Raw genomic sequence first — 22,387 nt, forward strand, 5'->3', positions numbered from 1 at the left:
GATCTTGAGAAAAAGCTACAATTAGGCAAAGAATACTCCTCTGCACTCGAGGATTGTTGCAATTCTGCTGGATTTCGTGTAGCTGCGTTTAAAAAAAGCCGCGATAAATGCTACATTCTGAGAATCCATAAGCGATAGTGACGAAGATGATGCAGCTGTTGTAACCAGCAATGTTCTCAGTCCGATATCTCTGAATGAAGTTCGTAGCCGAGCACCAAGACCAAAACCCAGTGCGGGGATATGCGGTCCTTCTCCAAAGTGCACAAGTGATATGTATTATCGTCCTAATAGGCCCGAAGAACCGAGACAATGTAGTCCCATAAGAACGTAAGTCCGGCGTAAGTTCCTCCAAACCCGTACGAGTTGCTGTTCAGAGTGTTGTTCAATGGAGCAACAACTGCAAGGTTGTTGTCCCTGATATACAAGGTCCATCTGAGTTTGCTAGCCTGTCAATCCACCTCCGTGGAGAGTTTGGAACCCAAGTTCATCATGCCCATTCCTACCGAATATCACCAGTACTCGGATGTGTTCAGCAAAACCGCCGCCACTCACCTACCTGCTCACCGTCCTTAGGATTGCGCCAATTGACCTGATGCCTGGCACCAAACTGACCAAAGGTCGTATTTATCCTTTATCGGTCCCAGAGAGAGAGAGGCCATGGAGGAGTACATACAGGAAGCACTTCATCAGGGGTTCATTCAACCATCCACCTCAAGTTTCTTCTTCGTCGCCAAGAAGGATGGTGGACAGCGGCCTTGCCTCGATTACCAAGCCCTGAATGACCAAACCATTAAATTCGCCTACCCCTTGTCTTTGGTACCGGCCGCTCTGGAGGAGCTTCAAGAGGCCCGTGTGTTCAGTTAGTTAGATTTAAGAAGTGCTTGCAATCTCATTCCGATCCATAAGGGGGGCGAATGGAACACAGCCTTCATAACACCTACTGGCCACTATGAATACCGGGTTATGCTGTACAGGCTCTCTAATTCACCTTCAGTGTTCCAGATCTTTATGAATGAGATTTTCCGGGACATGCTAAACCAATTTGTAATCATATACATTGACAATATTCTTATTTATTCCCCTAGTCTGTCTGAACACCGGGTCCATGTCACTCAAGTCAACCCAGTCACAGGAATCTAAAAGCGGACGCTCTATCCCAATTACATCAGCCAGATCCCCCATAGACAGTCAGATCCAGGAGGCTACTTGGACTGAACCTGCTCAGCTGGGTCCAGAAGGGAAGATTTAGACTTAGTTCATACCTCTCTGGGATCTGGGCATCAAGGCAGCCACCGAACCCTCTCGCTCCTCCAAAACCGTGGCCCAAGATGGCCTGAGATGTCTGACGTTACATCAGTGGTTGTTTAGTCTGTGCCATCATCTCAACACCATGCTACCAGAAGGTAAACTCCTGCCCCTGCCTGTTCCACGCCAACCCTGGTCCTATATCGCGGTGGAAAATTGAAAAGACCTCTGTGTCTCCAATGGTTACACTGCCATCCTGGTCGTAGTGGACCTTTTATTGAAATCCTGCCAATTGATTCCCCTTCTGGGGTCTGCCCACCGCGATGGAGACAGCAGCAGCGCTGTTCCAATAAGTATTCAGATATTTCGGACTCCCTGAAGACATTGTGTCCGATCGTCACTTCCAGTTCACATCCAGGGTATGGAGAAGATTTTTTCCGCCTGCTACATGTCTGTCAGTCAGTTTATTTACCTCAAACCAACAGCCAGACTGAATGCAAGATCCAGGAAATCAGCCGATATCTCAAGGCCTACTACCACCAACGTCAGGACAGCTGGATCCAGTATCTACTATCGGCAGAATATGCACAGAACCCCCTCCGTCAAAGCACTACAGGTCTAACCCCATTTCAATGTGTTTTAGGTTGCCAACCCCCTCTCTTTCCCTGGACCGGTGATCAGCCAGAAGTCCCAGCAGTAGCTTACTGGTTCCGGGAGAGCGAGAGGGTATGGGACTCAGCCCACGTACATCTCCAGCAGGCAGTCCGGAGACATAAAGCCTATGCTGATGCCCACCGATCTAACACCCCAGTCTACCAGCTAGTTGATCGCGTCCTGCTATCCACCAAGGATATGCTTCTCTGGCTACCTTGCCAAAAGAAAAAGTTTAGAAAAAGTTTTACTAACAATTTAAAAAAACGAATCCTTATGGATCTGCCAGGTTCTGCCACCACCCAATCACAGTCTGCTGTGTGCTTTTTTTGGGGTGTTTGAGACTTTTTCCTGGGTGTAATTGCTAGGGTGCTTGGAATTTTAACCTGTACAAGAAACTGATTTCTACTTTACATATGCACTCGTCTGGGCACAGTGTAACGTTGTTGTTGTTGTTGTTGTTTTAGTTTGCTAAGGTTGTAATACTGTCATTGCAGGTTCTGAGGCAAAACCACCAGCAGATTCTAATTCTAGCAATCAAGTACATGATCATGATTGTCATTGACGGATGTGTGAGTGGTTCAAATAAAACACCCTTGGATACATTTTATGTTGTTCGGGTGAAACAACTATAAGGAAACAGAACAAAGCTTTTTTTTTTTGGAAGGAATTTTTTAAATACTGATATCATACCATGATTACTGTGGAAAGAAAAACAAAAATGTAAACGACAAAAATATTCTTTAGAAACGGATGGCATACCAGAGATGCTGTGAGAGGAATGAAGTTTAGTTTCTTTAAAGTCACGACATACCAAAGATACTGTGAGAGGAATAAAACTTTTCTTCAGAAACATACCAGAGATTTGGTATGGATATGGCTCAACAGCAATTTAAGAGCTTGAGCAGGTTTCTTTTAAGCACTTGCAAAATCCATTTTTGTAATTGTAGTTTAACATTTATACTTACAATTTCGTTGTGAAGCATTCTTGATTATCTGATTGCTACATTTTTGAACCTTGCCTGCCTGTTTGACTTCACGGATCTGCCCTTTGGACTCATTACCTTGATTAAACTGCCGTTATGGTTACGACTCACTATTGTTAATCGGATTATCCCTGTGTTGGTTGCAAGATCGGACTGTTTCACTGTTACTGACCCATTGCCTGGCTTACCGTTTATGCTTTCTGTTTCAACCCTTGTCAATAAAACTTCCGCAAATGGATTCGACGTCGGCTTCCGAGAGGAAAGAAACTTAGTTTCTTTATAAAGCCACAAAATACCAGAGAGGCTGTGAGAGGAATGAAGCTTGTTTTCTTTAGAACATGACACCACACCAGAGTGAAAGTATGAAGATATATCAGTAGCAATTTGAGTGGTTGAGTAGATTTGCACCTGCAAAATAAATTTTACAACAAACAAATGCAAAATTTGTCTGATTCTTAAAAGCTTTTTTATTAAATAAAAACTAAATTTGTGAATTAACAGAAATTATTGAAATTATTTGTAAGGTTTTCTTATTTCTTATCATAGGCAATATAGATTTTTTTTTTCTAAATCTATTTTTTGATAATTTAGGTCTGTCATGAATAAATAAATGGCAACAAAACTCCCAGTAGGTGGAAGCAAGGCCCTGTTTTAATAAATTATCGTTTGAATCATTCAAATCAAAGATTTTTTCTATAAGAAGCAAAACAAATGTCTGTGTCCCGATGTGCATAATAGCTATCTTAAATTCTATGTGGTATTAGTTGTATTTAATACTATTAGGAAGGGTGGATAGTAGGATATACACATTGGGAAACAAGTCCATCTGAAATCACTGGATTACTCGAAAGGAACACTTTGTGCTATTGTATTGTTTCAGTGTTTCTTTCTAATTGCATGCTTTTGGACTATTAAGACGTGTTTATTAATTAACATGTTTTTTTGCAAACAAAACAACAGCTGCCCTAAACAGCTTTAGGGAAGTCCTAAAGTTCGTCCACTTTAGGACTTGCCTATCAAGAATGTTTTACTTGTTTGCTGTTAACTGCTCCTCGAAGTTTACAGATCAGTTCCACATCCATTGAAAGTTCTCCTGGCGAAGCAGTCAGTGGATATACCAGAATATTAGAGATGTATTCTGCCCCAAGACAGCGACCAAATCACCACCACACTGGTCAAGGGACTATGCCCTCAATCTCATACCGGGTGAGCCCACTCTCGCTCCCTGAACTTACCCCCAGGGAGGAGTATGTGAAGGAGGTGCTCGAGGAGGATTACATCTGCCCTTCTACTTCCCCTGCTGCTAACAGTTTTTTTTTTTGTGGTCAAGAAGGTCGGAGGATTCTATAATCCTCCGTCATTCTTGGCCACAAAAAATATGCATAAACTACAGATCACAAGACTGATCTACTCCAAGAGTCTGATGGAACACCAAGGACACGTTACAGGGGTACTCCAGAGGCTACGCGAATACCAATTGTTCCTGAAAGCTGAGAAATGCACCTTTTGTCTCCCCTCAGTACAGTTTCTGGGGTACGTCATCAACTCCAGAGGCGTGTGGATGGATGGGGGTAAAGTTCTGGCCAGAACTCACCTCTGTGAACGAATTCCAAAGATAAATAGAATTTGCTCATTTCTATTGTTGCTTTATCAATACATTTAGCATCATCTTCTGCCCTTTGATGTCTCTGTCCTGGACTCCAGCAGCATCCCAATCTTTCACCACATTGAAACAATCATTTACAAATGCACCGCTCCTCATAAACCCTAATCAGTCGCTTTCATTGTAGAGGCTGATGCATCCATTACTTTGGTAGGAGCCATATTGTTCCAGCAGCAGGGTAAACCAGCTTGACTCCATCCATGTGCCTACTTCTCCAGGAAGCTCAGCCCAGTGGAAATAAACTATGACATCAACAACAAAGTGTGTGGAGGCATTGGCTAAAAGGCACTGCACATCCCTTCATAGTATGGATGGATCATAAGAATCTGCAATGCCTTAGAGATGCCAGGAGAATTCTGAGAACATCGTTCCTGATGAACTCTGTGTTAGCTCCTGATAATCCGTTGGGCTGCCCCCCAGGTTGAAAGTCCCCTGCCAATCCCAAATCGCCCTTGGTCAAACCTAAGAGTGGATTTCATTACAGATCTACTATCCACTGAAGGGTAATAAATGCCAGAACTTGGAGAATCAATCCACAATTACTAGGATACAAGTGTTACCTTCAAAGGTTTGCCCATCGCCCTGGAAACAGCGAATCTGCTGTTTAATCAAGTACTCTGGTTGTTCAGGCTCCCTGAAGACATTGTATCTGACCGCAGACCCCGGTTTATATCCAGGGTATGTTTACATATTATCTCCTTCATCTTCCCTGTACTCCTAATTCCTGGAAAAGATAAGAACTGTTCTCAGAATCGCTGTGATTCCAGTCAATAACTTTCTAAGGACAAAATACTCATCAGATTCCTATGCCATAAACCTTCCATGCTCATCTGTGCATATAAACCTTATTATTGTTTTACCTACCTCCTGTGTGTGTCTGCTTCCGTTACAGCAGCAAGTCAGGTAAGTGGAAAAGTGAAGCTGAGTCAATTTCAAAAAGATTCCTACACTTTAAGTTTCATTTAAATTATATTGTCCAATTTATCCCAGAAATGTGTCTTTTCTTGCAGTGTCACTCTTTATTGCTCAGTTCCAATAATTAAAATAAGAAACATGCATTGAGAAAGCCAACCTACTGATCTGCTACTTAAGCTTATTAGTGGTGCTTGCCTTGAAAGGCGAAGCACACTATTACTATTCCTCATACTTATTCTTACTTATTATAATAGATTCCGTACAAATTTCGTTGTGTAACTTGTCCCGCAGTTTTCAACACAGACCCAAGAAACAGGCGTCAAATTGTGCGGGATATTGAGGAAAGGTGTGCTATGACTTTTATAAGCGTTCTGGTGTACGATGATTGTACAATGGACGAAAAATCGGCCGAAAAATAACATTGACTTTGCATTGCGACCGACTTTGATGGATCGTAGCGCAGAGCGAGAATCCATCAAATGAAGACTTCTAGAGTCATCATTATAGCGCCACCTGAACAAAATTTAGAAAATAACCCAAACATTTTGATATGATTGATTCAGTCACACAATTACTCTCGTGAAGTTTGTAAGTACAAAACACAAGATACTTCTGATTTCAATAAAAATAAGGTTTTATTGGATAAGCCTAAGACATATAACCTAATCTAACACATTAACATATGCAATTTCATAAACCCAAACAAATATCAATCACTTAACCCTCACACTGAGTTTTCAAACAGGTTAAAATTCATAAATGCATAAGCTCAGAGTGTGGAGGTTACTTGTGGTATACAAGAACACATGGTCCAAATTTTCGACCTGCCAAAATGAACTCAAAACAAGAATTGTTTTGGCCAGAATTTGTTCGAAAGGACATCATTTCAGTTCATTCTTTGATTTCATTTGAAGTATATTGGGGACATAAGGCTAATTAGATATTTTGATTTGATCAAATGTGATACTCAGGCTATGAAGTTGTTTTTTGTACTGTATTCAGTCACATATTTTATTGTGGCCATGGATTTGTTCACTCATGAAGTCCAGTTTGGTTGTTCTTGTTTCACCTGATCCTAAATCAGTAGCAGTTGCCTGCATTTCAGTGGAGCCAAATTTGATCTCCAACCTGACCTGTCGCTTTGTGCCTATGCAAGCGATAGGCATGTTAACTGATAAAGAACCAATCTCTTCTACTCCCCATTCATCGACAAACTTTACTTTTTGTCTTCCAGAGCTGTAAAATGTTATTTTTACCTCTGTTTGTAGTGGATCTGCTGGGCTTCTTATGAAAGTACGGACTTCTTCACATCCAACTGACTCTCCTCTGCTGACAAGCTGGTCAAAGCAGACATCACAGAACAATTTTCCTTCTGTGTTTCTATATTTGCTTTTGTCCTTGTGTTTGGTTTCATCAAATATTTCACATATACAGAACCCATATGTGAGAGCACTAATACGAGTTTTAACCACGGGATCCACGGGATATACAGGATCGCTCCCTTTAAAATTACTGGTTGAGGTTCAACAGGGCAAAGTACTTTGTATACGCTGCCAAATCGTTTCTTCATGAATTTCCTCAGAAAAGAACACTGAGCATAGCCTCCCACCAACAACATGTACTCAATCTTCAGCTCTGTGTTTTTAAGGATCTGTTTAATTGTGCTTTCTATAGCACTCAAGCTGGTATCAAAGAAGCTTTTTAGCTTTTCCTGTTCAATGAATATTCCACCATCATCCCACTCTACTCCCTGAACATCCTCAAAATAACTTTCCATGCTTTGTTTATCTTTAGCGAGTGTTTGTAAGCTGCTAGGACATGAAATCCTCACAACATCATCACAAGATTTTATAAGTGCAATGTCATACTTCAGTTTAAGTGCTTCACTTGGGTATTCCTTCTCAAATTTCTCAAAAATTTCTTCTGTGAAAATGTCTTTAAAACAATATATGACATTCTTGTCTACTGACTGTCCACCCATGTCATTTCCTGTTGCAGCATGCAGCTCCTTCAGTTTGCCATCGTGCAGCACCTCATGGACCGTTATGTCAATAGTACCACCTGCAAGATACAAGAAAAAGAATACAAACATTACTCTATATATACTGTATATATATAATATAATAAAAAACACTTGAAAATCACAAACGCATCAGAACAGGTGAAAATTTACGTCTGATATGGGTTTCAGAAGTGGGTGACAGCGCCACCTATACACTTTTAAATGTGTGCGCCTTGAGTAATTTATGACAAGAGTGCACCTCAGAACACATACACCATAGCATATGACGTACTAATAATACTAATAATATCATACTAATGATAACAATAATAATAATAGTAATAAATAATATTACACACACAAATATATATACTGTAAATTCTGGACTATAAGCCGCTACTTTTTTCATAGGTTTTGGACCATGCGGCTTATACAAAGGTGCGGCTATTCTGCAGATTTTTTCCACCGCTAGGGGCGCTCTAGCTGGAATTAGAATCAAAACTAAGACAAAATAAATGCAAAGAAGAATACGCTAGTTCAAGAAGAATACGCTAGTTCCTCTTTAGCAGATATAATTCGGTAGAAGCGGATAGAAGGACGACAAATTACCAATCCTGTCAAACTCTATCTTTTCAAATCCTCACCCCTTCATCATGGAACCCACACGAAGAAGTTCGTATGATGCAAGTTTTAGGTTGAAGGCCATCGATCTCGCTATACAAGAAGGAAGACGCGCTGCTGCTCGGAAGCTTAGCGTCAATGAGTCTATGGTGAGACGCTGGAGGAGGCAGCGGGAAGAGCAAAACTTTTTTAAATAGAGCGGATGCGGTTTATATGCAGGTGCGCTTTATAGTCCAGAATTTACGGTACATATATACACGCACACACATCATAAAATATACAGTATATAGAATCAATACACATTTTACATTTCAATTACTAAGCAATTGATTAATTAGTAATCCATTAAATTAGTAATACAATAAAATAGTAATTCAATTACCAGTTAAAGTAATGCAATACATTTTTAGAGAGTGCAGTTATTTCAGTACAATGCTGATCTAAACTGTAAACTGTAATCTAAAGAGTTACCAAGAATTTTTTGCATCTGTTGAATTACAAAATCACTAGTGTTAAGTTAGTTAGTTAATGAGATAATTACGTGTTTAATTAAGTGATGTGTGAGCATTACTAATGAACACTGAAGAAAAGAGAAACACAAGAACCCCCGCTGACTACATCTATAGCCTTAGATGAAAGCAACTGAAATAAGACTTTTAAAGGAAAGGATTTTACAGGAATTTTAGCAGTGTACCTCCACAATCTACAACCATGTACTGGCTTCCTGGTTTCTGCTCCAATTTGTCTTCACAATCCTCTCCTTCTGCTATGAAACCATCACTTGGTAGCTGCTTACAGAACACAGACGCAGCCTCTGGTTCCAGAGCAAAGATGAGTCTTTCAGGTGTAGAATCTGTCACAAGACCTGCCTGCATGATTAATATTTTCATTTCATTTATTCTGTCTTACAGAAGAACAAGTAAATGTACTTTTATGTGTACATGATGAGTTTTAATAAGTATCTAATGTTCACATTTTAAGTCACCTCAACAGCTGCTTCTCTCATGAATTGTTTAGCTGCCGCATGCCAGATAGCAGGAACTGTTAACACCCACGTCACATCAGATGCAATGAACATTCGTCCTTCAGTGTTTTGTTCAATTTTGTCCAGTGCATGATCCTTCAGGTATCGCAGACTCTCAGAGAAAACCTTTATAGCCTTCATTGTTTTCCCATTTGATTCTGTGATCATCAAACCTCTGTGGATTTCCTTTACAACAAAAGTGTTTATTACATTAATGTTACTCAATGAAAGTGCATCAAATTAATCTTTCATTCACAGATAAATAATATGGTATGTAATGTAAACCTAAAATGGACAACAATAACAATAATAATTACAAATACTTACTTTTAGAGTATCATACCAAAGAAGTACTTACTTTATCATACAGCTCCATTTTGAAGTGTTCAAATAGATAGTGTTTCTTTGCTTCTTCATTTTTCATCAACATGGTGTATGCTTGCATGGCATCATAACCAAACTTCTTGAAGTTCTGTTCTTCATCAAACAAAATGCAGGTGGGGGTTTTGAAGGTTTTTAGACTTTGCTTCATACCCCAGGAAGGAATCCTAATTTGTTCTATACGTTTATCAGTCTTAAAGCTGAAGGCATATCCACTGTATGATGTTCCAAAATCTATAGCAATGTAAAGAAAATGTGCCATTGTGTTATAAGAGACTCGCTGTGTTTAAGAGATTTTACTTTCTTAATCAGTACAGTCCTCTCTTATTTATATTCAGAAAATCTGCTTTCACTTTTGTTTATCCTCCCACAAGAATGGGCAGCTCTTCTAAAACTATAAAGTAGACATTCATAACGAATGATCATCATAACAGTAGCAACCTTTGGGAGGATTCATATTATTTGGTTAAATATATATTAATCTAAATTAGCTGATTTATATTTATATTTTTCACAAATTGTGTATTTTTAAGTTTATTGCTCCTCTACAATCAATCACTTTAATGTTACAATTTATACATATACTATGTAATACGTCCAATTTTGTACATTAACAATTTGTTGCCTGGTAATTAAAAGGTTGTATCTGCATTCTGAGTGGTGTTGAGATACTGAGCTTTAAAGTTTTTGCATTCCATATAGCAAACACTACACCAGGAACTTTCCTAAATGAAAAAGTCATCTAGTAGTGTTGTCTAGTTGATGTGCAGGTATGTGCTGTATACCCACTAGGAAAGGTAAAGGATTTGCATACACCCACTTAAAAAAGCATGTGCATAACAATTTTGTGACAGGCGGAAACGCGTTCATTTATAATTCACCTTCAATTCACATTCAAAAAACAAAAGGTTAATATCATGTGACTTACAGTTCTGACTAGAACAGTGTTGCCTAATTTTTCAATTAAAATACTTTAAAACAAACTTGCATCTGACATGTTCTTACATCTCCATTCAAACCCACCTGTTTTTTTTTTTTTACGAATTTATTGATTACTTATAGCAATCCTATTGGCCATTCATTAAGACTCACTCTCATTCATTAGATACAAGCCTACAATACCTACAAGCCATTTTTGGGCTCTTCTGTACTCTCTGTAGTGCAAATGAGTTATGTTAATACAGATTTTATTTAATTGGTAACTTTTTCCTCTTATTCTATTGTTTTAATTAAAAATGTATACAATAGTATACAATACAACACTTTTGTGTTATGTTCTGCCTGAAATTCCCTGGGTTCACCCCTTTTTGCCCTAGATCACCTTATTGTTAGAGACTCGTAGCACACCTGTTCTCAATCACTCTTAATGACCAACCTTATTTAAATGTCTGATTGCCTATTGTTCTTGTTCAGTCCTGATTTCTGTTGGAGTATGTTGTCATCAGTCAGTTGTGGTCAGAGCTTTTGTTTTTTTTTGTTCTTTTTTGTGTGTGTGCGCCACTTTTCCCCTGCCTGATGTTTAAGGGAAGTTTTTCTTTTGGGATTACATTCAGACCTTACAATCAAGAAGTGTTTTTTTGAGTTCCTTTGTGGCTGTTCCTGTGCGATGACTCTAAGATTGTACTCTGGTTCTTGGAATTATTATTTTTTTGTTCATTATGAGTAAAAGATATCTAAAGAGTCCTACTCAAAGCCTCTTGTTTGTTTCCTCCGCAGCAGGGTTTCACCTGCTCCAGTGGTGCAGTAGTAAGCGAAGGGATTAAGAGAAGGGATTTTAACCTTCAATGTAGATTCCTTCAAATCTTCCTATTTGTTGTTACAGTTGCCAGAACAAAGGGATGAGCCTTCTAGAGAAGGATGCTATGGAGGCCATATCCTGCCCAAAGGGAGGTGGAACACATCTGTAACACTTCTCATTGTTGTTACTTTTACAAAAAGGAATAAGATGTATCGAAGAGCTGAGAATATGTAATATTTCCCTTCACATTTTTAATTACCCCATTTAGACCTGATGCTTTTATATATCTTCTCAAAAAAATGTAAAAGGACAAATGCACAGATGAAAACCTACAAGTCAAAATAGTCTTATCTGTTTCTTGTTTCCTGATGTTTGGAGATCCCCCCCCAAAAAAACTTCCTGACGTATCTGAAAGCACACCACCGAAAAGAGTGTTGCTGACAAATTGTGCATTCTTTGCAGTACTTCCACACATCTTTCCATATAGTCGTCCAATATGCAAAGTCAAGCAATCTCATGAGTGTTTTAAAACTTCCTAAATGTCTGGTTAATGAACTGTCGTGTGCATAACACAAAAATGAGTTCTTAAAAACATCAGGAACCACCACTTTTGTCCTTTCTGACCGTCATTAACACTTTGGTATAAAAAGCCAATTTTTACAATAAAATGTACCCTCATTGCATCATCTGCGCACTGACATTTACTGTTATCATAATGATGTTGGACTCTGGCTGATGTTTACAAGAGCATTTGGCACTACGTTACTCACTCCTTTTCTGTAGTGAACCACAAAATTGAATCCTTGTAGTCTGATTGTCCACCTCTCAAGTCTTGATGATGGTTTTTTGGATGATTAAACACCCATGTCAATGCAGCATGGTCTGTTACCACTACAAAGTACCTGCCTCCCAGATAATGTCCCCATCTCTTGACAGCCCACACCACCGCCAAGCACTCCTTCTCTGATGCTGAGTACACTCGCTCAGGTCCTCTCAAAGGTTGCGAGGCATAAGCTATGTGTAACAGCCTACTGCATTTACTCTTCTTAGCCAGATTAACCAACTACAGTTTTTAATCTCTTGATAATGCACCAAAACTCTAGGTTAATTTAGGTAGAGCAGAATTACTGTGTCATATGTGATCAAAAAACCACAATTTGATCCTAATGAACTATCTAACTACAGACCGATATCAAATCTCCCATTTATATCAAAAATATTAGAAAAAGTTGTGTCAGCGCAGTTATGCTCTTTCTTAAAGATGAATGACATCTATGAGGAGTTTCAGTCAGGTTTTAGACCGCACCATAGCACAGAAACTGCATTAGTTAAAATCACTAATGACCTGCTCTTATCCTCCGACCGAGGCTGCGTCTCGCTACTCGTTTTATTGGATCTCACTGCTGCATTTGACACTATAGATCATAATATTCTCCTGGAGCGTTTAAACACCACTGGTGTACAGGGACAGGCTTTAAAGTGGTTTAAATCATACCTATCAGACCGTTATCAATTTGTAGATATAAATGGAGACCGCTCTAGTATAACGCCCAAAGTGTGGTGTGCCTCAAGGATCAGTTTTAGGCCCCTTACTGTTCTCTATATACATGCTGCCCCTGGGGAACATTATTAGAAAGCACAGGGTTAATTTCCACTGTTATGCAGATGACACACAGCTATACATTTCATCTAAGCCTGATGAGTTATCAAAAATGTCTAAATTAACAGAGCGTGTTAAAGACATAAAAGACTGGATGACTAGAAATTTTCTTCTATTGAACTAATAAAACAGAGGTGCTTCTTATCGGAACAAATTCATGTTTACAGCAAATTTCTGAGCTCAAACTACAATTAGATGGATGTGATATAAACGTTACTCTGACAGTTAAAGACTTGGGTGTGATATTGGACAGCAACCTGTCCTTCGAACACCATATCACTCATGTTACAAAATCTGCCTACTTTCAACTTAGAAATATTGCTAAACTCAGACACATGCTCTCTCTCTCAGATGCAGAAAAGCTAGTTCATGCGTTCATGACATCTAGACTGGATTACTGTAATGCGCTGCTTGCTGGTTGTCCAGCATCTTCAATAAACAAGCTTCAGTTAGTGCAAAACGCAGCCGCTCGAGTTCTTACCAGGACAAGGAAATATGATCATATAACCCCAGTTTTATCCTCCCTGCACTGGCTGCCTGTTAATTTCTGAATTGATTATAAAGTACTGTTACTGACCTACAAGGCTCTAAATGGTTTAGCCCCCATTTATCTGACCAGCCTTCTGTCTCGCTACAACCCGTCACGCTCTTTAAGATCTCAAAACTCAGGGCTCCTGGTAGTTCCTCGTATAGCAAAGTCCACTAAAGGTGGTCGAGCATTTTCACATTTGGCACCCAAACTCTGGAATAACCTTCCTGCTAATGTTTGGGGATCAGACACACTCTCTCAGTTTAAGTCTAGGCTAAAGACATATCTTTTTAGCAAAGCATACTCATAAAGATTCACATAAACCTATGCTACAGTACATTGTGATTCCCAATAGTTTGAATGGCCGCTACGCTAATTATCCTTTTGTCTGCACCTCGGGATGCACATCCCGAGGCATCTAAATACCGAGCCTCCAGTGGACCCAGTGAGGAGATGACCTTCCTGCAATGACGTCGAGGAAAACTTAACCTTTCCGTCTGGACTAATTCTATCTTGAATTTTCTTGTATTGTAATTCATCCTGCTGTGTAGTGATTTGCTTTTGTCTGTGTAATGATTTGCTTTTGTTGTGTAATGATTTGCTTTTGAGCAGCTGCTTTGGAACAATAGCCATTGTAAAAAGCGCTATACAAATAAACTTGAATTGAATTGAATTGAATTGAATATAAAAGACAAAACCAGAAAAAGCAATGCAATGCATATTTGTAACTAGGAAAAAAAACAGGAAAGACGAAAAATAAATAAATGAAAACTCAAAACAGCTCACAAATGAACAATATGATTCACTCAGTTTCTTTTTTCAGTCATTCAAAACAACGGCAAACATTGCAAGGGAGACAATCCAAAAATCAGAACAGATGAGCAGAAGGTCAGGGGCAGGCAAAGAACAATCAGAGAGTAGGATAAACAGTCCATGGTCGGTAACAAGGCAGGTTAATACAAAAATAAATGCTCAGAAATGATCACCGTAGCAAATCAAGACATCCTAGACTAGTCCATTTAAATAGGGCAACTAATGAGCACAAGGCATGGTGATGGGGATAGTTGTGCGTACTCAGCCCCAGGTAAGAGGCAGTAAAGGAAATGGAGTTCAAAGGCCTGGTTAATACTCTGACGAGACCTGGTGTGGAGGAGATGGCCCAGTAACCTCCATGGTAACATACTATTTCTAGGTCTTTGCCATTTTCTTCATCAGAATCAATATACAGCTGAAAGTGTCAATAATATAATGAACAGGATCTGGATCTCTACGTTGAGTGAAAGCTCCTGCAGTGAAATCCATAATGGCCGCTATATAACCACTATCCATGGTTACAGGGCCAAAAAGAAATAAGCGTCATGCTGAAAAGAAAGCACTACCCCATTCAAGCATCTATGGGAGGCAGAAAACAATCCACTTCAGTGGATAGGCCTGCCTTGTAGTCACATGTGAAGGTTCTAAAGATCCAGAAGCAGGTGCACAGGGTGTCGTACACCTGTTAGTGGGGGTCCTTCTCAGAGATACGCACCAAGGAGGGGCTGCCACAAGAAGCATGAATCCGAAAAATCAGGTCTGGTGAGCCAGAATGGTGCAACCAGCAGGACCTGTTTCTCATCCTCCCTGACCTTTGAGTATCTGCACGAGAAGGCTTACTTTGAACCGCAGGTGACTCCAGAGGAGGAGATGGCAGGCCTAATAGCACAGTCTGGGGATGGGGCATCAACCAAGCAAACTTTGTCATTGTTCCACATCCCAATCAGGCTGAGCCATAGATGGCACTCTTGGCCCACAAGTGTGGCCATTGCCTTCCAGAGGGACTATGCTGTGACTTTAGTTGATGAACACAGTTCCTGCATCAACCTCGGGTTGGTACTACCCTCATGCATTTTAGTACTTGCACCTGCTTTATAGCTGCAAATGTCCCTAGTGAAAGCAGCAATCATGCAAGCAGTCAGATCCAAAGCAAAACATTGACGAGGGGTTGCACCTGTCGCCTATTATAACCGTATGACGGGGAGTAGCTTGGGATGCGTTAACCACTTGCCAAATTTCATTCGCATTTCTCATAATCAGAGCGAATCAGGGCTCCAAACAAGACTAAGGTTTTAACTTGCAAAACTGAAAATTGAAGCAGCAATTTTCAAGATAGATATTTATTAAAAAATTTAAACATTAAAATTTGTGTTGTATGTCCCTATAGACCATTTAATAGTTATTCAAATGACATACACAATGAGTGATTAGCATATTATGGTTTTCGACATAAACCTTGGGTATCATGGACAGATTTATGATGCTGTTGTCTTGAGGCCTCTTTGTGGAATTCGGCTCCTCATGTTTCAATGTTTTAATTTGTAAGAAGGTGAATCAAAACCTGTAAATGCAATAAGACTAATCTGAGAAGGGATATCCAAAGGAACAAAAGGACTTCAAAAGAGAATAAACAACACCACCCCCCTGTTGCCTTTATGACACCCTCCTCACCTCTTCCTGCTTCCCCCCCCACTGCCCAAAATGAGTTGGTTTAAAGTTCATTAGGAACAAGGCATTATAGATCATGTGTCTTATTGTTCTTCACTTTCATGTTTGGTCTCATTTGAAAGGTCTCAGTGCGATTGGTAAATTGGTCTCAATTTCACAGTAATCACTTATATTATGGAGAAGATTAAGAACTTGGTAGAACTGTGTTCTGTTGAGAAGGAGGTGTGCCCTCCTTTTGGGTCTCTGAATGTGTTACAGCCAGGTGTGACACTGGAGCATGGGAACCTAAACACCAAAAGGTTTATACAACTACATTTGGGATCTCTTTGTCTGATCTGAGTATATAAGGAAAGTGACAAAACACAACAAGGCGCTATTCTGTAGCCAGATCGGGATCAGCAGTAACATTAAAATGTATATAGTCAGAATCACGGAAATTGGAGTCAGATCAAATTATATAAGGTCAGTACTAAAATTGGGGAAACAAAAGGTTAATAAATATAAGTGATTTTGCAGAAGCGCCAGAAAGAGTCTACACGCATACAGCCTTCAACCAGCCACTGGATTCTGGTCGGTGGGTGGACTCTTACAAAGTGGTGACCCCGACGTGATCTCCCAGTCATAGGCGAGTGATGTCTTACGACGCAACAATTCAGATCCCAAAGAACGATCCAAGCAAGGGCATGAGGTTTGATCTTCTCCTTCTCTGTCTTCAACTGTTCCGGTAAGTTTGTTTGTTTATCTTTCTAGAAAGTCTTGAGGGAAAGTATAGGCACACCCATATAGACACATTTGTAGATCGGGTCGACATACCCAGTGACAGCCGGAGACCGTAAAAATCCGGGTAAACTGAGATTAGCAATACACAATGGCTTATCAGGGAAACGGCAGTTCAAGTGTGGACAGAGATGTGATGGAAACCCTTGCGTTACATATTCTTTTCCGCCTGCGTAAAAGTGGGGTAGATTTCAACTGGACCAACGATCAAATTTTAGCTTGGTATTCTACAGAAGGACGTAGATTGGAAACCAAACGTAAATATAGAAAACTCTTTGTTGCTATCGTTTATCTGCTCCGACGCAATGATTTGGCATCAATTGCGGAAAATTAACGTGTTATAACCAATATTAGAGACATAGAGGCCGCGTGATCGCAAGAGCTAAAAAATCTTCAGGCTCAGGTCGAAGCAGCAGCGTATGACAAGCAAATTTGGGCAAGACAGAGCAACACAAATTAGAGACACAAATCTCGAGAAAAAGCTACAATGAGGCAGTGCGGGGATACGCGAGTTAAATCTGGCATAAGTTCCTCCAAATCCATACGAGTTGCTGTACTCAAAACTCTGACAAATGCAGATGATGAAGTGACTACCATTAGCCCCACCCTAACTTGTGAGGAATGTTCTAAGCATAACGAAGTTGTGGGAATGATGCCTAGAAAAGGCCCTTTCCAACCCTACTGGGACAACTTAATGCTGCAAGCGTCCGTATACAATTCAGAGGTAAGGGACGTCTGGCAAATAGCTCTTCTCACCACTCCAGATGAATTAAAACCAAAGATGCCAACTGCGCTAAGAACTGGCGAGGTTATAGTCAAAGGCGAAGGTTAAGATGAAAATGCGGTGTTGAGAGAGATGCTCTTAGAATTGAGGGGACCGACGCATGCTGAGTGGAGCAAAATTATGGAAACAAAACAGGCTAACAGAGAGGCATTTGAAGTATATGCAGAGCATTTATGGGTTTACATTCAGGATTAGAGGACGCACAGTGTGACCATGAAGTTTTACTCCAACTTCTTAAAAATAATTCTCGTCCCCATATACAACAAGCGTTGCTTCACTGAGCTGATCCACCTGTAAATACATTTAGATCATTGGTAGGGTGGGCTACCAAAATAGAATCAAGGCACAAGCAAGTAACACACAATGGTTAGCAGAGGGAGATAAGTACGATCCAAAAGGACAATCACTAATTTGCTATTTTCATTGTAAAAAGCCAGGCCACATCGCTCAGCAGTGCCACAAATTCCAAAACCAGTAAATACATTTCAGAACTGATGAAGAGGGCCGCAAGCTGATATTAGAGTTCATTAAAGCATTAAAAGCTCTGATGGAAAACCAAGGGAATAAAAGCAATCCCCAATATGTCAGGGGTTGGCAGTGGCCTGTTGTGTTTGTGTTTTGTTGTCCTGGAGCACATGGCCTTTGTTTTGACAGCTCTCCATTGCTTTGCTGTTAACTCCTCCCCTCTTGTTAACCCTAATTGTTTCACACTCCTGCACCCCATTTCTGTCAATTATCCTCCCTACTTAATCTCCTTGTATTTTCTGTCCTTTGTCAGTTCGTCGTTTGATGTTAGTTCATTCTGACTCTGAACCCCAGTTTGCTGGTTTGATCAGATTTTTGTTTGTCCAGTCTTAGTCCTGTTTCCAGTCTAGTTAGTGCTGTTTTTTGTCTTTTTGACTTTTTGTTTTGTTAGTTTCTCGTTTTCCCCCGTCTTATTGAACTGGAGAGATGGGAGCCCATCTCTCCAGTTCACCTTTTACCCAGCTCAGTACTCTCCTCTCACTGAGGACCTTCGGGTGCCAGTACCTGTCTCGGTCCTCTAGCGGGTGGATGCTGGATGTGGCTACAGCGGGAGGCTTCTCAGTGACTGCTTTGACCGGCCACCTTTCCTGCCCCACCGGTTGGGTCTGGTTCACCCTTCGTCCCATTGAATTGAGTCAGTTTGATGAGCTATCCTTCACCTCCTCTGCAGCTGGGATTGTGGCTGGAGTCGACTGCCAGCTGTTTCACCTTTTTGTTGGACTATTGCACAAAACCCTTATTTGTTTAAATAAACTGTTTTCCTTCTGCAAAGGGGTCTGCTCGTCTGTCCTGACACAATAGGGGTGCGTGGCCTCCCTCACCCTAGGAAGCATCATCAAGAGCGGCAACCGAACCAAAATTAAAGCTAGCCTTGGAGGCCAGCTAGCTAACATTCTTATTGATACCGGTGCAGCCTGTTCTTGCACAAATATTCACAAGTATTTACCAAATAATAGTGAAGGTACTGTATTGGGAATGGACATTATGTCAAAACATGGCTTTGTGATAAGCTGCTTTGAAAAGCAGATTGAATTGCAAACTAATAAAACAACAAAAAATTGCCTCCCTTCCCACGATGCAAGCATTATGTCCATAACCAATACAGATCCGGTCAAACTTCTCATCAATAAGCATAGCACGACTGCAGCCTCATTGACTTTGAATTATGCATCGAGCGAGAGCCCATCCCCCTCAAAAACAATACTGCATCAAGCCAGAGGCCGTAGCTGCTGTTCATCTGCTGTGGCAGATGTACTCAATCCCTTACTAGGGACCGGCAAGGTGACGCACTATGTAGACGACTGTAGACGATTCTGATTGCCACGGATGGAGCACTTGAGAACCACTTGCAGCTGGTTGACAAAGTTTTGTGGTGGCTAGGAGATGCTGGGTTTAAAATGAATAAAGAAAAGGCTCAGATTGCCCGAAGAGAAGTGCACTATCTAGGGTATACTCTGACTCAAAGCCACCGAGCACTAACAGACGACAGGAGGAGGTGCATAGCCGACCTACCACGCCCACACACATTACACTCGCTGCAAAATGTTCTGGGTACAGCAAACTATTTACGAGACTTTATTCCAGATTTTGCTAAGATCGAGGCACCATTGTACTCTCTTTTAAAAGGAAAAACGAAACCAAATGAGGTCCTTGAATGGGCAGATGAGCATGAGAAAGCTTTTTCAGATCTAAAAGAACATTTGTGTTTGGCTTGCCAAACCCATCAAAAACGTTTCATGTTCAGGTAGATGCGCACGAAAATACGCTAAGCGGAGTTTTAGCTCAGGAACATGGGGAGAGGTTGCGCCCAATCGCTTATTATAGCTGCAAAAAATCTCCTAGTTTAACAAGGATTCGACCCATGCACACAGCATGTACTCGCGGTGCATTGGATGCCAAATTTCAGCCTGTTGTTCTGCATACCATGCACACGCCCGCTGTTGCAGAATGCTGTTGCAGGGCCGAATCAAAGGAGTTTCCTCCCAATGTTTAGCGAGGTGGATAGCGGATATTCAAGCACACAAGATTGTAACACAAAACACACAAATTTTGCCACATCTGCTCGGAGATGTTGAGGGACATCCACACGCCTGCAACTCTGAGAAAGAGGTGCAAAGCCTGGTGCAGGATCAGCTATTGCCAAGCCAGATTCAGATCGTTTCTGCCAGGATAGCAATTTTTACGCTGCCTGTGCAGTGTGGGCCCCTCATCTCCCCGATTCAGATGAAAACCGGCAACTGTTAGTAAAATTGGCACTGAACATATCCGCACAAGAAGCCGAGCTCATCGCATTGTTGGAAGCCATTAGAACTCATAGCGAACCGATTTGTGTGTACGCAGACAGTCGCTATGCATTCGGAGTTGTAACTTTTATAGCCCAATGGCAATTGCGTAAATTTCTCACTTCCGCAGGAACGCCTATAAAACACTTTGACACTATAACTGCGATATGGCAAGCCATACAAATGCGAAAGACCCCCATTTATGTAGTTAAAGTACGTTCGCATATCAACAAAAATCCAGATGAGCATGAAACAAATAACAACTATGTTGATATGCTAGCAAAATTTGCAGCAAAACAAGGCAACACATGGAAAGGTAACACACCCTCTGACTCAGCTGTAAGTGCTATTAAAATGACTTGAAGCAATATCAAAAAGATCTGTGGATCTCTGGTGACGAACTTGCACCGCACTTGCAGAGAGATCAGACGGTCAAAATAATCAAAGGTCTAGTAATCAAAGACGGCAAATTCGTTGTTCCCGATGCACTTCAAAAACCGATAACCAAATTATATCATGATTATACCCATGTATCTGCAGCAAAAACTTTGCAGCTGATACAAAGGCAGTTTTGGTGGCAGGGAATGACAGCTGATGTGGAAGGATGGTGCAGCACCTGTCTGGTATGTGCCAAAATTAACCAGGGCAAAATGGGCCGAACAAACCTGCAATAGCCTGATCCACCCAAGGGGCCCTGGGAATTCTTACAAGTAGATTTCATTGGTCCACTTCCTAGTGCTAAAGGAGGATATCGTTATTGTCTTGTGATATTTGACAAGTTTTCAAAATAGGTTGAAGCAATTCCCACTCGCAATAACACCGCAAATACAGTGGCACGGGTAATGGCGAATCAAATCATCCCTCTCTGGGGAGCACCAATGCAAATCGAATCAGACCAAGGGACTCATTTTGATGGGAAGGTCATGAAAAGTATGTGCAAAATGCTGAACATCAAGCAGAGATTTCATGTTCCATACAGGCCACAAAGCTCTGGAATGGATGAACATGCAAACCGCACCATTAAAGAAAATATTTCGAAGCAGATGACCCAGCACCAAAACAAATTGGTTGATGCTTTACCAACTGTCTTGACTGTGCTGCGAGTGACCCCATCAATGGCTACAGGCATTAGTCTGTATGAACTCATGACTGGAAGGTAATGAATTTACCCATTGATCCACAAATCTCTCCAGCAGATTTGGGGCCACTCATACTTGCAACACAGCAGACTGTACTGGTAAAACTGCAAGAAAGATTAAAGGTGCTGCATGCTCAAGCTGACTTAAAACAAAAACAGTCAGATTTAATGAATGATGCACATTTTAGTCCGACCCTGGAAAGGAAATTTTCAGAAGGAGACATTGTGATGGTACGCATCTTTGTAAAACAAAGTGCATTCTCCCCTTGTTGGCACGGGCCCTATGAAGTTAAGGCAGTCTGTAACAGCTGCGTGGCCATGACCATAAGAGGAATAATTAAGGTGGTACCACATGTCTCAATGTAAACAATTCAAAGGTTCACTGAAGTAATTCCGGTTTTCTCTTTTCACAGGACAGTTGTTGCAATTCCATGGAGACCAGACAGTAGAACAGTATCTGGACCGGCATGCATCGAATTAGGGTAGCGCATCACACTCGCACACACCTTAGGATACGGGAGATGGGTATGGAAGTATACAAAGGAGTCATCCCCATATACTCCAATTACATACAAAGAGGTGGTCACATGGCCCCCTATATCAACACCAGAGTCAAGTTGTGGAACAAAAATTTGTTCTAAGACTGGTTCTACCCATCCCCCAAATTTAAACATTACAGGTTACACACACCACACCCTTATCATAACATTACTGCCTGGTACCAGCTTAAAGAGCATCCAGGTTCCATTACCGGCAGCATGTACACATTGTATCAGAATAATAATTATGGAATGGATCCTAAAAAATGTTACTCTACAAAGGATCTAGAACCAACAACATATAGATGCATACACACTGAAACACATAACAATACATACTTAAGGTTTACAGAATTACTTTTCAATCTAACAGACTCAACACCCGAAAATAGTGTAAAAACCTTTGTTTGGACTGGACGAAAAAAAGGGACTTACTGTGTGGGTAA

The 22,387-nt window shown here is 40.7% G+C and overlaps 2 protein-coding genes across 50 annotated transcripts in view; one reads left to right on the forward strand and one right to left on the reverse strand.

Annotated features, from left to right (window-relative positions):
* LOC122331512 (trichohyalin-like) overlaps positions 1-22,387 on the forward strand; it is a 590,129-nt gene that overhangs the window by 74,774 nt on the left and 492,968 nt on the right. The window lies entirely within an intron of this gene.
* On the reverse strand, positions 6,106-9,773 carry LOC122331534 (heat shock 70 kDa protein 12A-like). Its single transcript, XM_043229018.1, is given in 5 exon segments — positions 6,106-6,940; positions 6,943-7,521; positions 8,778-8,952; positions 9,069-9,293; positions 9,466-9,773. Coding segments are annotated over 5 exon segments (1,746 nt in total). The 5' UTR covers positions 9,751-9,773; the 3' UTR covers positions 6,106-6,458.

This window comes from Puntigrus tetrazona, unplaced genomic scaffold (assembly GCF_018831695.1).
Source record: "Puntigrus tetrazona isolate hp1 unplaced genomic scaffold, ASM1883169v1 S000000001, whole genome shotgun sequence".
In the NCBI taxonomy this organism is placed as follows: Eukaryota; Metazoa; Chordata; class Actinopteri; order Cypriniformes; family Cyprinidae; genus Puntigrus; species Puntigrus tetrazona.